The following is a 16445-nucleotide window of genomic DNA, read 5'->3' on the forward strand; positions in this document are numbered from 1 at the left end:
TGCCTTACTTCATCAACCTCATCTGTACTTTTGTATAGGTGATGCATGTGGGAATCGTGTATTTGATCAAAGGCTATTTCACCTTCAGTAATCAAATGCACAAACACCAATGCTATTTTTCCACAGAAATCTTCACTTAACTCGATCTTACTGAGATTAAATTCTCTTTTTAAGAGGCCCGAGAAGAAACATTCACACAAACACAAGCAGCAGACAGGATTGTGAACAATATTAGTAATATTTATTCTGAAAATGCCAATCCCAGTACTTTGTTTCATCTGGCACTCAGCTATGTACAGAAGGACCTTAGAGCATGGCTAAGCTGCAATCTGTGATACAGGCATGCTGTTTAAAATACCAGGTAAGCTGCAATCATAAGGGCAGACTAGGAGCCTTTGCTTCCTTGTTTCTCATTTAATTATAGACTAAATAGGTTATATTTTCATAAATATGACACAACAAAAAATAAATAAATAATTTGCAGATTTAGCATTACGACCAGCACAGGCAGGGAGTGAACCCTTAATTTATTTGCAAAGTAAACCACAGCATGCTTTGGAAAAAAAACAACCAAGAGCAGAAGACCAAGGACCTTCAGAGTTGAAGGCAACAGACAATGATGAAACACAGTAAACAATGTCAGGGTTAAAGCCCTTTTTCTGTCAAGTTTCATGTAATGGGATCTCTTAAGCTGCCGTGCGTGATGGTGGAAGTTTGGCTGCAAAGGAGCCCATGGTGTTGAGTGCTGCATGGATGCGGAAATGCAGCCTCGACTCCATGTTGTAGTCCTTGTAGTTCGTCCTGCAAAAAAATTAAAAGAGTCAGTAATATGTAACATGGCAGCAGGTTCTAGATGTTGCTAGAACAAACAGGTAGCCGTTGTGTTGCATGTGTGGGTTTGTTTGGTTGACCGAAATTCAAAGTGTAATTACTTAAGCGACTGGTGAGTTAATATATCAGACTTCCACTCTAACTGGCCACTCAAAGTGCTTTAGATAACACGTCAAACTTAAAACATCTTTTTGAAATTTTGTCCATTGTTTTTAAGGTAACTTCAAAGTTTATTTATATTCAAATTAAAAGACAGTTTGAAAAGACTTACATGACATTTTCCATTACAGCAATGGCCTTGTTGATTTCACCTTTCTGCTTGTGCAATAGGCCAAGCTCATACATGGTAAAGGGCACCAGATAGCTATCATGCTTGATGCCACCATCACTGAAAAAACAAAACAAAAAAACGAAAGTCATTTCAGTCTGTCTGTTAAGAAGCATTATAAAAAGCAACAGCAGCAGCAAGATTTATTTTTAACACCACAGGGAGGTAAAATTGTCCAGATAAGATATTTATGCATCAATAATCAGTAATCAAGCAGAGAAATCTGCTTTATCATCAATTATTAAAACATTTAATTAAAATATATTGCGCAATACATGTTATGCCAGTTGTGTTCGTCCTTTTTAAGAGTCAGGGAAGACTGGAAACATTTAAATGTTGTTAAAGGGTCAATGAGGAGTTAAAAAATGTAAATAATATGCCTGTTATTTATGCATTGACGCGTCAGCACATCTACCATTCTGCCATTGATTTTCTGTCATCCTTATTAACCTGCTCTCCCCTCTGATTCATCCCCAGTGCTGATTGGTTGCAGAAGACCCTAAGTGGGACATTAAACAGATCAGCTCTTGGAAAATTAGTCTATTGAAGGGATTGTTGAAGTAAAAGTTTCTGCTGAGGACTTTTAGTAGACTCCCACTCTAATGCTTCTGGTGTATTGCAGTGACATCAAGACAAGCTCACCTGGAGATGACACGATTGAAGCAGATCTCAGCCTGGACCAGCTGTCCCAGACTTCTTAAGCACAGACCCTTCAGCAGCTGGACAACGCACTCATCACCCGTGTGGTACTCTGATGGGTCTGCACATCACACAGTAAACTGTAAGCCTTGTGTCAGTATTAAAAAACACCCACTGATTAGAAATTTTTCCTCACTTGGATCATTTCTGAGCTGTTCTTCTGCTTTCTCTAAAGTTGACAGGATTCCTTCAGTCAGCTCGGGTCTTTTGCCTACTATTGTGAAGCCATTCCACACATACATCATTTCCTGCGGTAACAGATGATTGTTGCTTACAAATGCAAATATAAAAGACACATCAGTTCACTGAGAGAACGTGTCCTCACCAAAGCAGGAACGACAAGTTTCACGGGGGTGGAGGAGGAGTATCTCTGGGCCTTCTTCGCTGCAAACTTCTCCGTTGGAATCGACTTCCCAGCAAATCTCAGCCTGAGGCCGTCCACCTGCCTTCAAACCACATTTCACAGTGACTTTATTTATTGATACAAACTAAATAGTACTGTTAGTATACATCAGAAAGGCCAGCTCTGTTCTGGGATGCACCCTGGACCTAGTGCAGGTGGTGGGAGACAGAAGGACTCTGGCCAAAATAACTTCTGATGGACAGAGTCTCCCACCCCATGCATGTAAATGTTGCTGAGCTGCAGAGCTCCTTCAGTGACAGACTGCTGCATCCTAGATGCATGAAGGAGCGTTAGTGTATATATAGTGTATATTGCACACCTGAATAATTCCACCACATTTTCATTGAGCTTGTTCACTTCTTCCTCTGGCATCATGCTCAAGATGGCAGCTTTCTGAAATACATAGATGGCCTAGAAGTGGGGAAAAGAAAGCAACAGAAAGGTTTCAATAGAGAAAAGAATCAGTAATGTGATTACAGGGTTAAAGAGATTTTGTCACATTAGATACCTGGGACCACTTGTTCTCCTTGCTGAGCAGGTTGGCGTATCGATAGGCCTCCAACCAGTTTTGTTCAAAGGAGTAGACCCACATCAGCTCCCAGTAGCACAGGTGGTGAATCTGACGCCACTCTTCCTGCGATGCAATACATGCCAAGAACCTCTCTTGGGCCTACACAGAGCAATAACTACATGAGAGAAAGCTCTATAAATACATACATTAGACATCATGAGTACTTACAAATGTGAAGTTTCCTTTGAGCACAGCAATCCTTGCGCTGAAGAAATGCATTAAAGCCCCCTATAAAGGAAAAATGTCAGAGTTTTTACACTAAAAAGGCATTAAAAGATTAATATCTGCACGAGAAGTAAGGTACACCCACAACTTACATTAGGAAACTTTTCACAGTAGGGTTTCAGCAGAGCCTCACATTCACTTAGGTTTACATCAGCAGTCCCTTAAAGAATCATTTTCACATTAATTAAAGTCAAATGAATGATAACTTTGGTATTATTTAAGATTAGACACTGTTTTTGAATTTAGGAGAAGCAACAGCCCCAGCCTACAGTGTGCTCACCAAGTATCACTGTGATGTAGAGCTGAAACATCAGCAGAGTGAGGGTGCTGAGGATGGAGCGCAGGTTGTTGGTAGTTGCTCCCTCTCTCAACTCTGACAAACCCACTTCCTGTGAGACAGTTCAGTTCTTTTAACTGACAAAATATTAAGGACAGGATGACTTCTTTGGGGCGCTCCCATTTGGACTCGTCAACACAGATCACTGGCCTCCGTCTCACCCCATCCCCAGCTTCTTCTGTCACACCAACCCTCTGCATGTCCTCCTTCACTACAGCCATTAAACTCGTCTAACTTCACTACAACTTCACCTTTCCGCCTGCCTCCCTCTCATTCACACATGTATTCCGTCTCTACCAACTTTCATTCCTCTTTTCTCTATGGCATAACTCCACTTCTCCAGACCCACTTCCACTTGCTGTCCACACTTACTGAGTTCTCTGTTGGTATGTATGTGGTCTCACCTACCCTGTCTCCAGAGAAGCCCAAAAACTCCATCAGTCTAAGGACTCTGGACGGAAGCAGAGACAGCATCTGGTAACAAAATATAAACCAAAAATAATATAGCATTGTTACTAAATATATTAAATAAAACTATTTGTAATATTTTGGAACAAATCTTATTTTTTCACCAGATTGAATGATCCAATTCCCATGCTGACCCCACCCCTAAAATGAATGTGTGTGCTTCTCTGTTTTTCCTCATCCTTTGTGACTTTTTCCATGGCCTGGCAATCCCTGGTTTGGAAAAACATATTTACATTAATTCAAATAATAAAATATCTCTTTAAAAAAAAATAAAAAATTTTTGGTGGCCATTTCTATTATAAACACCGCCTCCAAACCTCTTACTTGTAAAGCTGATAACTGTGTCGAATTTTCATCCCTCCTTTGATGAAGCCTATTATGCTTTCATCCAAGAACGTGAGGGCAGCTTTCTGCAGCAGGACTTCAGCATAGCACAGCTCTGCATGCATCTCTTCTGATAATGAGAAATGCAACATCATGTTATGTGTGGGAAAAAAAAATTACAAATGTCTTGTTTTGTTTGTGTGTTTAATAAATGGCAGATAAGGTGACACAGCCATTAAAATGTCATGTTTCACCATGTTGATCAAATTCATTAATTCCCCAAGCTGTAAAGTCAGCAGATACAGTAATTCACTCGCCTTCTGTCAGATTGTCAGCTGGTTGTCTGTACCAAAGGTTAGCCAAGCTTTCCATTAGTCCAGTTTTCTTCCGAAATCTAAAGAAGTTAAGAAACTGATTTTTAACAACCCAAAGAGATCCTAAAACTTTACACCTTATCAAATGGTCATTCTAATTATTGGGATACCTCTGGCAGACCTGCAAGGCTTCTCTCAGTGATGTCATGGCAGCATCCATGTCCTTTGCATCAAAAGTCATGGCAGCCTGCATCACCAGAATGCTACTGTAGCCCATCGCATGGTACATACTTTCACTCTTCCTAGAGGATAAGAAGGCAGCAAAATTTGGGGATTTTTTTTGCAAATCCCCAGTAAAAATACAACCTGTATCCAAATACCGTCATAAAGCTCCAATACATGAACAAATTAAAGGGGACATAGTCAGGTTGTTAGAGCAACAGTGACTTACCAGGGTTTTAAAAGAGCCAGTGCATCGGCAAACCTGTTGTTCAGGAAGAGATTGAGGGCAGTGAAGCATTCTTTCAATGCTGTCTCCAAACCCATTTTAGGCAGTTCTTCAGGCAATCTGAATAATAAGAATACATTTTTTTTTTTTTTTCAAAGAGTCAAAAATGAATATTCAAAATCAAAATAATAACAAAAACCAAATGATGGAGCCAGTCTAAAGAATTTTGTTGCATAACTCTGAAATATGAAGGATAAATGCATTAGAATTCTTACAATAAGCATATTCATCGCATGATGTCACTTACATTGCATCCTCATTGGGCTGCTTCAAACCCACCTGAAAACAAGCAGGGACACTTGAAATCAAAGCTGCCAAAATGTGTAAGTTAGCCTTTTTATTCATTTCAGTTCAGTTCACACTGAGCTGATGTTCAGTGTGTTGATTAAACTGCACAGTAAAGCCCTTTGCCACAGCATCTTAAACAAATGAAACTATCCAGAGTTTTCTCCAAGGCTTTTTGGTACTGGGTTTACTGGGTGTTATTATTTTGAAATCATGTAACTTCAATATTTCAAAGTAACATGCAAAATAAAAGTTATAATAAAAGCACTTAAGCCAGAAACAACCATTAAAATTCACTCACCTTTAAAAGCTCGCCTCTTTCATTACATTACTTTAGAGAAACTGAGGGAACCTACCTGTTGTAATGAATTGTCTTCACCCTCCATTTGATGCTAGAGTTAAATAAAAAGCAGTTAAACCAAGTCACTGAAAAATAAAAGGTCTGATATTTCTCCCTGTAGCAACAAGTCTTGACACTGACTCCAATCGCAGACTAACGGTAGTTTGCCATTTATAAGGTAAGAAGTTGGGTGTGGCCTGGATTTTTAGGACCAGCCCACAAATTTGCCTCAAAGCATTGCTTTAAATAGATCTTTAAATTTTCTCCTTAAAAGCACGCCTCTTCCTACACTGAAAGGCGTGACATTAGACATTTTACATTAAATGTACTGCTATATTTTCCTGGACATTCAGCGAATAAATGTCTCAACTTTTGCCCTGACAATCAGCCCCAGTTTGACTTTGTTATATAACAATAGATGAGCGATAATAGATAAATGAATCTGAGCGAAAAGGGTAACCCAAAGAAAAGATGAAAAGGAGATAGTCAAGTACAACTTATCTCAAAACTGCACCAAGTGCATGGGAATGGGAGGCGGAGAACCCGAGGAAAACTTTTTCCCATACAAAAGACTATTATGTCATCAAGGGGTACATCCCTCCAGCTGTTCCCCATGCAGCTGATGTGGTGTAAATGCGCTGTGGCAATACGCAGGGTGTTTTACTTGGAACGGGTTACAATTTCTGATTATCTGCATGCATGTGACGTCCCTGCATAACTAAATCACTTCCTTTTTTTTTTCTCCTAATTTCTCATGCTGCGCTATACCCCACTGTGATAAAGTGAGTGAGCTGTCAGGAGACTTTTCTACTCACCACTTGTCTAATAAGGGTCAACATTTTATACCAAAGCACATTATTCTCTACATGTAGCTACATTTGCTATGCTTAGCTATGGCCAAAGTAACATTGCTTTACTTACTATACCGTTTTTGGTTTCCCCCCCCCCCCCCCCAAGCATTACGTTGCAGTCAGAATCAAACAGTCAGCAAATTAAAACAAATATTCAATAATATGTTGCTTTATATTTTATTATGTAGCAGATTTAACCCATTTGTTCATAATTACCATTCTTTCTTTGTTCTGCGTTACCAGAAGGTCTTACATTATAGGAAAGGTGTGGGAAAAGGGTCTGCCCCGCAGTCCCTGACTTTTAAAGTGCTGATGATGTCACGTGTCACACCCCCAGGCTAAACCAAGAGGAGGGTTTTTTTTGTTTTTTTTTGTTTTTTCCATAGCAATGTTTTCTTTTGCTTGTCTCTTGGATTATGGAGTGATTTGTCGAGAATATTTTCTTATATAGAGCCATTTCACTGTTTAAATGGGTTAATCAGGAGAGCAGTGAGCCTTTTGTGATTCTCTGCTATTTGTGTTGTGTTTTAGATTCAGCAGCTTAAGCTAGTGGTACAGGCTAGACCAGGGGTGGGCAACTCCAGGCCTCGAGGGCCGGTGTCCCTGCAGGCTTTAGATGTGTCCTTGAACCAACACAGCTGATTTAAATGGCTAAATTAGCTCCTCAACATGTCCTGAAGTTCTCCAGAGGCCTGGTAACGAACTAATCATGTGATTCAGGTGTGGTGAGATCTAAAACCTGCAGGACTTCGGCCCTCGAGGTCTGGAATTGCCCACCCCTGGGCTAGACAAACCGAAGGTGAATTGACAGTCCTATATATAGTCAGTCTCAGGTTGGTTCAGATGAGGGAGGAAAGGTGAGCTCTGTTGCACAGTTCATGTCATTTTTGGTTTTTAGTTATTGTGAGTTTGTTTGGGATGGTTTGGTTTAAGTTTCACGTTATGGCGGTAACTGTAAATAAACTGCTTATCTTTGGGAACTTAAAATGTTTGCTGAGTCTGCTTACCAACCACCTTCCTTGACTCTTAAGCCAGACTACTTCACACACATTCATTCAAGCTTCAGCGAATCAATCTAATGAGGTATTACAGCATACTAGAAGAGCAGTTCATGGATGATTTAGTAAGAAAGAAAGAAAGGAGGCCTAAATAGCCTCATTCACTATTGTCATTTAACATAAATAGTCTGTTTTAATACAAATTTAGCTTTAGCCTTTCCTCAATTTTTTGTTGTACTGACATTCTTGTCCACAACAGGACTGTAATACCATGTAAAAAAATTTATATTAGAGGGGGAAAAAAAAGCAAGTACAATAGATGTAGATACAGAAGGGTGCAGAAGTCTTGAGCTACCCCTTGAGGCTTTATATTGTGATGTAGAACAGAGGTGCAGCAATTTGCTGAAACATGCACAAACACATGGAAATACAGTATATGAGACAAAAATTGAACCAAAAATGTAGTATTTAGAGCCTTTACCACCAGTGTCCAAACCCTGGAGGACTAATGCTCAAGATCACTTTTAATAATTACAACAAAGTCTGGCTCCTCGGACGCAACATACAAATTAATGAGGAGTGGATCAAGAATTTTGTACAGTACTATATAATATATGAAACAGATGTTTGGAAAGCTGTTTGTTGGTTTTCTTTTGTCCAATATTTTTCCCGTTTGCCTAATCATACAAGGTCTAAACGGCACTGTAGCGCTAAAACTACATATCCCAAGATTCTCGGCGCACTTTTGGGTTCTGGGAAACATGGCGGCGTCCGAGCAGACGACAGATGCAAACTTGAACGTCCCGGAGTACGAATATCCCGATGTTAATACAAAACCATTTCATATCGGCTCTTTTAAAAAGGAGTGGCTGAGCAGACTGAAGCCAAGCGACTACTCGTATGACGAGGCGGATGAGGACGCATTTCTTGCTAACTTTGCTGAAGAGATGGGGGTCGGTGCGGAAACCATGGCTGAACTTAAGACTGTGTGCAGGTAGTCGAGATCAACATTTGATAAACGTTTAGACCAGGCATGTGCACCATAATAATATGTTAATGGTAATTAAGTTCAGTTGCAGTAATTGTAATGGTAAACTGATATTAAGAATACTAGTTAAATTACATAATGAGGTGTATTAGCTGATAGCTGAATCTAGTTTGTCCCAAAACAGGTGATAGTAAACACACCAAACGTGGAAGAGGTCTGTAACATTTATATATATAACTATGAATTAAGAGTTACAGAGTGTCCCAATGTGCGGCAGAAACATAAAGTACCGTAAAATACAACAAAAACCACCACGTGGTCAAACATAGAGGGAAAACAACTGCAGAGGTTGGCGTAAAGACACTGAAATATAGAACAACGTACATGTTACGTTCAAGTAAGTCGTGTAAAAATGTCAATTAAAACTAAAGCTTTTTAGGTTATGGGGTTAAGTCAAATATAACCATGTTTCCCTGATTAGTTGTATAGTTTGTAAAATCTTTATTATAATTTCCATAAAAACTAAATGATGTTTTATTTTTTGGTTTTTATCCAGTTAACAAAAACGTTATTATTTTTTCTTTAAAGAAATGAATGGCAGCTTTAACAGTGTAAAAATATAAACTCCTTCCACAGTCTGTAAACTAAACAGAGATGGGCCGATTTATCGGCTGCTATCCTTTTTTTGGTGACTAAAATGACATTTATTAATGACAGTGGGTGATGTTTATTTTTTGTGTCTCATCACGTTTGTGGTCACTGGAAGGTTGCTTTTAAAATAAATGATTATTTCAAACGCTGATTTCAGTCCAAGAGTTTCACAGTAGGCTCATCAATTAGTGCAAACTCCAGAACAAGAATTGAGCTGCAAGTAAAGAAAAAAAGTCCTGTTGATTCTGATACTCGCATGACTCTCACCTGATAACTCTGTGAAGATGATCTGTTCTTGTTACCAAAGATAGTCAAATGACTTTGTTTTTATTCTTTCTTTTTGAAGTGTTGATTCGCTTCGATGTCACCCTGAAGATCAGCAGCCTGACACAGAAGTTGTACCTCCAGATCCCACATTAAGAACACTAGTGTATGACCTTACTTCAGTTCATACAAATGAAAAATGCTTGTCAACGATTGATCAGTATCGTAATGTAATTTTAAATGTGATTTGATTTTTCTTTTCTTTTTAATACAGGCAAAGAAAGAAGAGGCAAGACCACAGAGCTTCTCTTAAAAAGATTAAAAAGAACAGACATGACCTCTATGCAGATGAACTGGTGGGTGAATTTAGTTAGGGACTGAGATTACATAATTAACCTTTGCATTTACTGTTCGCTCTAAAGTAGGTGTTTATTATTATCCCCTGGGGCTTCTTGACAGGTTCCCAGACATTTTTAGTTTTCTCTTTCATCTTGTATCTAAACGTGAGGCTTGGTTCTCTCTCTTATTTTTCAGGAGCGTCTAACCATTGGCAGGAAACCAGAAACGGTGACTGACATGGTTCCCGAAGGAGAGATCATTCTAACCATCAATGTCTACTACCCAGCTGTGTTCGACAAAGTAAGGGTTACATTTTTTGTTTGTTTGTTTGTTTTGTCATAAAACTGTTTTTTTTTTTGTTTTTTTTTAAAAAGCCACAGTGTTGTGTGTTGTAATTGAATACCATATTTAATGGCGCATTTCCTGCAGTTTAACTACATCAGACCCCACATGACTCTCCTGATGACGGGTTCCCACAGCTTGGCAGAGCTCAGGGATGCTGTTTGCTGCGTCAGTGACTTGCAAGTGTGTGGAGAATTCAGCAACACGCCTGACGTAGCTCCAGAATTCATCAGCAAGGTAAATACAGGACCCGAACAGAATAATATTGCTGTGCTCCGTATCTAAATGTAACTGTTTCTGTACATTTAGTGTGACTGGACTCTCATACGTGTATGTATATATTTAAAAATGCATCTGTTGTAAGCTAGAGAAAAATATTTTATGTGCTCTTTTTCAGGATCATTACAAGTCAGCTTTCTTCTTCTTTGAAGGAGTTTTCTACAATGACATGCGGTTTCCCGAGTGCCAGGACATCAGCTCGTAAGTACCTCCTGCTTTAGGAAGCTTTAAAGATTACGCATTTCTTAACCAGGACCTTTACAACAGTTGAAGGCAGCAGGCCTAAATCTGTAGAAGGCTGGTATTAAAAACGGGCCTCTTATTTTATTTATTCGGGCGATCGTGGCTCGAGAGTTGGGAGGTCGCCTGGTAATCGGAAGGTTGCCGGTTCGAACCGCGGCTCCGACGGTCTCGGTCGTTGTGTCCTTGGGCAAGACACTTCACCCGTTGCCTACTGGTGGTGGTCAGAGGGCCCGGTGGCGCCAGTGTCCGGCAGCCTCGCCTCTGTCAGTGCGCCCCAGGGTGGCTGTGGCTACAATGTAGCTTGCCTCCACCAGTGTGTGAATGTGTGCGTGAATGGGTGGATGACTGGATGTGTAAAGCGCTTTGGGGTCCTTAGGGACTAGTAAAGCCCTATACAAATACAGGCCATTTACCATATTTATTTATTTATTTATTTATTTGACCAAAGGAAGTGGTCAAGTAATTGTAAACAAGACTAGCACTGACATTTTCATTTGTTCATGTTGCTTTGACTTTTGTCTTGGGTTGATTGACAAAGCAAGCAATGACTCACTCACTAGGCAGTTTAAAGAGAGATCATTCATGTTATTATTTATTGCAATCTGCTCTTATTTAGAGAGTAGAACATCTTTTTATTTCACCTGCACAGGGCTGCCAATCAAAACGGTTATCAACCACACTCATGTGTCTCCTCTGAAAATGAAATGCAACATGAGTGAATGAATTGCAAACGTTATAAAGCTGACCTAGGAAAAAATGTATCATAGTTTAACATGCTTCCCTGACATGGCCCCCTCAAGGTGCTTAACTTGAACAAATTTAGCGCAATCATTTCATATTAACAGTCCTGACTCCACAGTGGCTGAAAACCCTTAACTTCTTAACAAGGCTTTCATTTCAAAACACTTGCAGGCATATATGCAAGCAATCGCTAGATTGGATTGTTTTTTCCAATTATTCATTCGTCTGTATGTCCAGTCATCCATTTTCTTGTCCAAATCGAGGTTGCGGGAGGTTGGCAGCCTGTCCCAGCTGTCATAGGGTGAGAGGACAGGGTTGACAGTCTGTCACTAAGACAGACACAAACGACTGCTGACACTTAACCAGAATAGCCATTTTAACCTAACATGCCTCTATTTGGACTGTGGGAGGAAGACAAAGAACCTGCACAGGCAGAAGTAAAACCTCCACACACACGGCAGGAATCAATGCTAACCTCTTCTGTGCCACCTTAAATTTGTTCTCAGTTTTTATTTGAGTAAATTGTAAAAACGGTTAAAAAGTCTTAAAGTACAGTTTTAGGTCCAGAATTCAAAATTACTCTTGAGCCTTTGAAAATGAGAGACTTTGTATAAAAATTACTGTAATTCCTAAATAGTTAATAGAATATATTTATTCAGCTCCTTGAGTTAAAGATGAAAGTCTGCACTTCGTTCACATCTGCATTGTGCATTGGTGCAGAGGCAAAAATACCAAAAATTAGGTTACTGCCCAAAAACTTATGGACCTACATGTCTGGAAAGAATTCCAAACAATAAAATTATTAGATCTGTTTAAGTAATGTTTAATAACTCTACAGTGCTCAGCAGTTTGCAAACTGTGTCTAAGGAGTGACCTGGGCTTGGAGCTGAGAGCTGTGGAAAGGTTAGTAAAATGAAATGGAATAAAATATCTAAATGTTGGCTTTGGGCAGGATTTCTATGAATACCAGGTCTATTCAAGAGTTCTATTTAATGATTTGTTAAATAACTTGAAACGCTCAAATAATCACTGTGATATCTGCAGCTTATGAAAGCAGATAAAGATAGAAGCTTGAAGAGTGTACTTAGTCTGACCGTTGCAAACTGTTCACATTTATAAAACGTAGACCGGTCACAGTAAATAAAGACAACAGTTTTAGCGGATTTGATATTTTTTGTGTCTTTATTCATTGGATTGCAACCTACAGTCGTATCGATACAGTCATCTGTTTCCTAGAGACATAAATCCAGTTGAAGTAATCGATGAGGACGTAATCTCCAGAAATGCTCAGCCCTTTAAAGTGCATGTTGGTCTGTTGTGTAGCATTCTCATGAAGCTTGTTAAAGAGCAGAAGCTAACACACACTAAGCACTTTATCGCATTGCCCAACAACAACTTCCCAGCTGATCATCTCAGATCTGACAGAGGATAGTTCTACTTAATAGGTCCTTCTTGATTTGTGGCTCCTCCCAAGATCCAATCAGGAACATTTTTTCTGGTATAATTTTTAAATTCCATTTTCTAGAAAACTTTTTAAGCTCGGTCCTTCAGTTTTGTTTGTTGCTATGGCTCTGTGAATATTTACTCAGGAGTGTAGTTCAAGTTAACATCGAATAAAGGATGCTTGAAGATATTTGAATGTCGGCTTGCTGACAGCAGATTTGGGGGCCTGTAAAAAGCACAGTTTTACAGTTATAATAGAATTGGACTGAGATTTTTCAAATGTTTTTTGTTTTCTGTTAGAAATCCATTAAAAATCCACAAAGTTTTGCATAATTTATATTAAGAAGTGTATCTTTCCCCTGGTATTTTTTTTTCAGGCTAATCTGTTGTGGTGAGGTAGGGACTTTTAATGAACTGAAAGGACTCGTCATCTGATATTTGCTGTGCTTTTAATAAATCCATCACTGACAATAAGCGCTCTTGTGCAAAATTATGTATCATTCTGTGAAATAACCATGGAACTCATGTAAAAAATATACGCCAAATATTATTTTATCTTTTAATTTTCAACTCAGCTCACTTTTTTAAATCTTTCTATTATTATTATAATTATTCTCATTATTCTCATTATTTTCTATTTCACTTATTTTACTTTATTATATTTACTCTGATTTCAGCTTTATTTCTACCCTAATACAATTGTTTTGTTGTGTTTTCTTTTTTTAAGCTACAAACTATTCTTTGCTTTCATAGACACTGTTTGTTAAACATTTGCTGTGTTTAACTTAATCTTTAACTATTATAAAAAGGGGTTTTGCCAACTTCTGGATGAATAACAGACATCTTTTCTCATCTTATCTCCTCTTGCTTTATGATGCAGGACTACAATTGAATGGGCTAAGTCCCATAACTTCCCATCCTACAGCCAGGCCAAGATGGAGGACACACTTTTGGAGGATCTGAAAGTCAAAGTGGGATTCCCGTATCTCTACTGTCACCAGGGCGACTGCGAACATCTGGTCATCATCACAGATGTTAGGTTAGTGCTACTCATTGTCTAGTTCTGCGATTCAACTTCTTTACAGAGCCCACTCCAACTCTTGCTCAGTTTTGGCTATTACTGTATATTACTATTACTATAACTATTACAACCTCAAATAACATTTGTCATATTCTGTGTGTTGCTGTCAATTAAAACAAATTACAGAGAGACTGCGTTATACACCTGCACCTCTGTTCAGCAACAGTTGAATAACAGCTGTCTTTAAGATGAATTGGTACAGTAATAATGAAACTAGGCCCCCTGAAGTTTAAATAACTGATTAACTGGTTTAATTTCATGCTTCCAGCAGTACTGTTGGCTCTACCAGGACGGAGGCTTAGGAAGCTTACTGAACCACTACATAAAATCAAGAAGGATTTAGCCCACTGTGTCCTGTGAACATTAAATGGATAGATATCAGCTGAATAGCTCAAGGTGAAAGAGTTTGATTATTAACATTTACCTGGTTCTTTTCTAACGTCTCGCTCTGTAACAAGGGATAACAGGAATTAGTAATATTTATTGGCTATCAGCAAAAATTTCAACCATGTCAGGCCCGTCAGGGGAAAACAGGAGACCCTATATATAAAAAAGGCTCCAGTTCCTAAACAGTTAGTGCAAGATTTTTGTTGAACCCCATGCATTAAAGTGAAAGTGTGAATGGAAAGCACAGGCAGACGCAGAGAGGCAGATAACTGTTGACACCTTTAGCCAATTTAGAATAAACAGTTCACCTAACAATACACACCTTAGTGCACACCATGATTCCAGGTTCAACCAGGAACTATTCTTTACTTGCTTTAATGGATGCTTTTTCATTACAACAAAGTCATTTTTATTTCTTTTTATTGCTGTTGTGCAAACATGAAACACACACTTGCAGTAAACTCGAGTTTTCTATTTGTGTCCAGTGAGCAACTTAAAACCTGAACATTTCAGCTGTCGGTAATACGGCCAAGTCAAAGTTGAAAAGTTCGAGCTAAAATCATCGAAATGTTTATCTTCTGTTAGTCCGGTAATGTATTAATAGTTTCCAGCTCTTGTTTGGTGGAGTTCACAGTAAAGTACATCCAGATAATCACACAACCAAATAAGCATGCAGCCAGGCAGGATCATTTTAGCTTATCTCAGCTCCTCATGAATAAGATGCTTGGTATGAATAAGAAATACTCATGCCTATCTGGTTTGAGTTAACATCAAACTCTGTGCTTAATAAACCGTAAAGTAATAAACTGATTACTACTGTAGTACAGGAGGTGGATTTGTCAGCTGCAGCAATCCCGTCTGACAATGAGACGCATTGTCAGACGGGATTTAACATGTCTCACAAGACTAACGGATGCGTAGTTATCTTCGAGCTTATGTAGCGTTGGCGTAAGCAGGCCGACCGCACATGAAAGCAGCTCCTGATATCATGAATGTGAGACAAATCTGTGTTCCTGCCGCTCAGTGCCTGTGAGAATGTCATCTTCTTCCCTGCTCTTTACCCATTACAGACTGGCCCACAAGAACGACTGTCTAGACAAGAATCTGTACCCACTGCTCACGCACAAGCACAGAGTCCTCACCCAGAAGTGTGCTGTCTGCCATGTTTTCATTGGAAGGTGAGGAGACATCAGGTGCTGCATAAACAACGGAAGCTTTGTGTTATTATTTTTATTTTTAATTTTTTTAAAGGCTGATCACGTATCTCGTCTTTCTAGATGGTATACCACCAACGACCAGTTTGCTCCGAGTGACCCATGTCTCTTCTGTGACAAATGCTTTCGTATGATGCACTACGACGCTCAAGGCAATAAACTGGGAGAATTCTTGGCCTATCCCTATGTGGACCGGGGTGCCTTTAATTAATGGTTCTCATGACTTATTGCTGTATAATACAGTTACATGGTTTGTGTTTCAGAAGGAAATGTTCTGATACTTGCAACGTCATCAAAACTGTTTTTTTAGGGTTTGATTTTCCTCTTTGAGCTAAACAGTAACATTTACTGATAAACAGTTCAGTTGACAGCAGCACGGTCAGTTTAATGTTTAGCATACTTGTGTGTGGGTTTGTCTTTTTTTTGTGTGTAAAGTTATTGAGTTTTAAATGCACAAAACAGCTTTTTGATTGATTGAATTCATTAAAAGTAACAGAGTTGTTATGTTTGATTGGTGGACATTTATACAGCTTGTTTAACTCATTTTGATGTACTTCAAATCAATGAGGGTGACACAGAACAGAAACTCGACCTTAGTGAGGTGACAATTTTAAAAGGCTGTCTTATTTGTCACCTTTATACTGTACTGTGCAAAAGTCTTGAGCCGCCCCTCTTTTCTTTCTCATTTCTATTTTGTATTTTGTTTCCAGTTAGTCAAACTTTTTTATTTTTCAAGTGGTCTTGAGCAAAGCTTTGTCCAGGCTTTCTGAAAGTGATTCCGTGTTCTCTGGGCTAGTCGTTGTACAGACTAGACCCCCCCCCCCCCCCACCTGAGTAGTCTGCATGAAGGATTTGCACCTTTTCACAATGGAGGGGGCTTTGCGTAAGTCCTAGTAAATCATTTTTGAGTATGTGTACGTTACACATGCTAATTTTTAGTTATTTTTTTTGCTAGCTTGCAAACTTGTGAGTTAAATTATTGAAATGCACT

The 16445-nt window shown here is 39.0% G+C and overlaps 2 protein-coding genes across 2 annotated transcripts; one reads left to right on the plus strand and one right to left on the minus strand.

Moving 5' to 3' along the window:
- Window positions 1-232: 232 nt before the first annotated feature.
- LOC146385703 (tetratricopeptide repeat protein 39B-like) lies at window positions 233-6773 on the minus strand. Its single transcript, XM_084930010.1, has 19 exons — window positions 6701-6773; window positions 5650-5685; window positions 5256-5287; window positions 4952-5068; window positions 4671-4802; window positions 4504-4580; window positions 4187-4316; window positions 3967-4072; window positions 3803-3868; window positions 3338-3446; window positions 3150-3217; window positions 3001-3060; window positions 2770-2931; window positions 2581-2672; window positions 2184-2304; window positions 1995-2106; window positions 1802-1919; window positions 1103-1219; window positions 233-801 (listed from the first exon to the last, which is right to left on the minus strand). Exons 1-19 carry the CDS (start codon window positions 6701-6703, stop codon window positions 687-689), a joined length of 1773 nt encoding a protein of 590 aa, XP_084786136.1. The 5' UTR covers window positions 6704-6773; the 3' UTR covers window positions 233-686.
- Window positions 6774-8230: 1457 nt separating this feature from the next.
- snapc3 (small nuclear RNA activating complex, polypeptide 3) lies at window positions 8231-15958 on the plus strand. Its single transcript, XM_084931547.1, has 9 exons — window positions 8231-8476; window positions 9468-9551; window positions 9660-9741; window positions 9920-10024; window positions 10154-10303; window positions 10464-10546; window positions 13653-13811; window positions 15311-15418; window positions 15518-15958. The coding sequence occupies exons 1-9, from the start codon at window positions 8244-8246 to the stop codon at window positions 15663-15665; spliced, it is 1152 nt and encodes a 383-aa protein (XP_084787673.1). The 5' UTR covers window positions 8231-8243; the 3' UTR covers window positions 15666-15958.
- Window positions 15959-16445: the final 487 nt, after the last annotated feature.

The sequence above is a fragment of the Perissodus microlepis genome, chromosome 6 (genome assembly GCF_051167445.1).
Source record: "Perissodus microlepis isolate ML-2025 ecotype Zambia chromosome 6, ASM5116744v1, whole genome shotgun sequence".
NCBI classification, from domain to species: Eukaryota; Metazoa; Chordata; class Actinopteri; order Cichliformes; family Cichlidae; genus Perissodus; species Perissodus microlepis.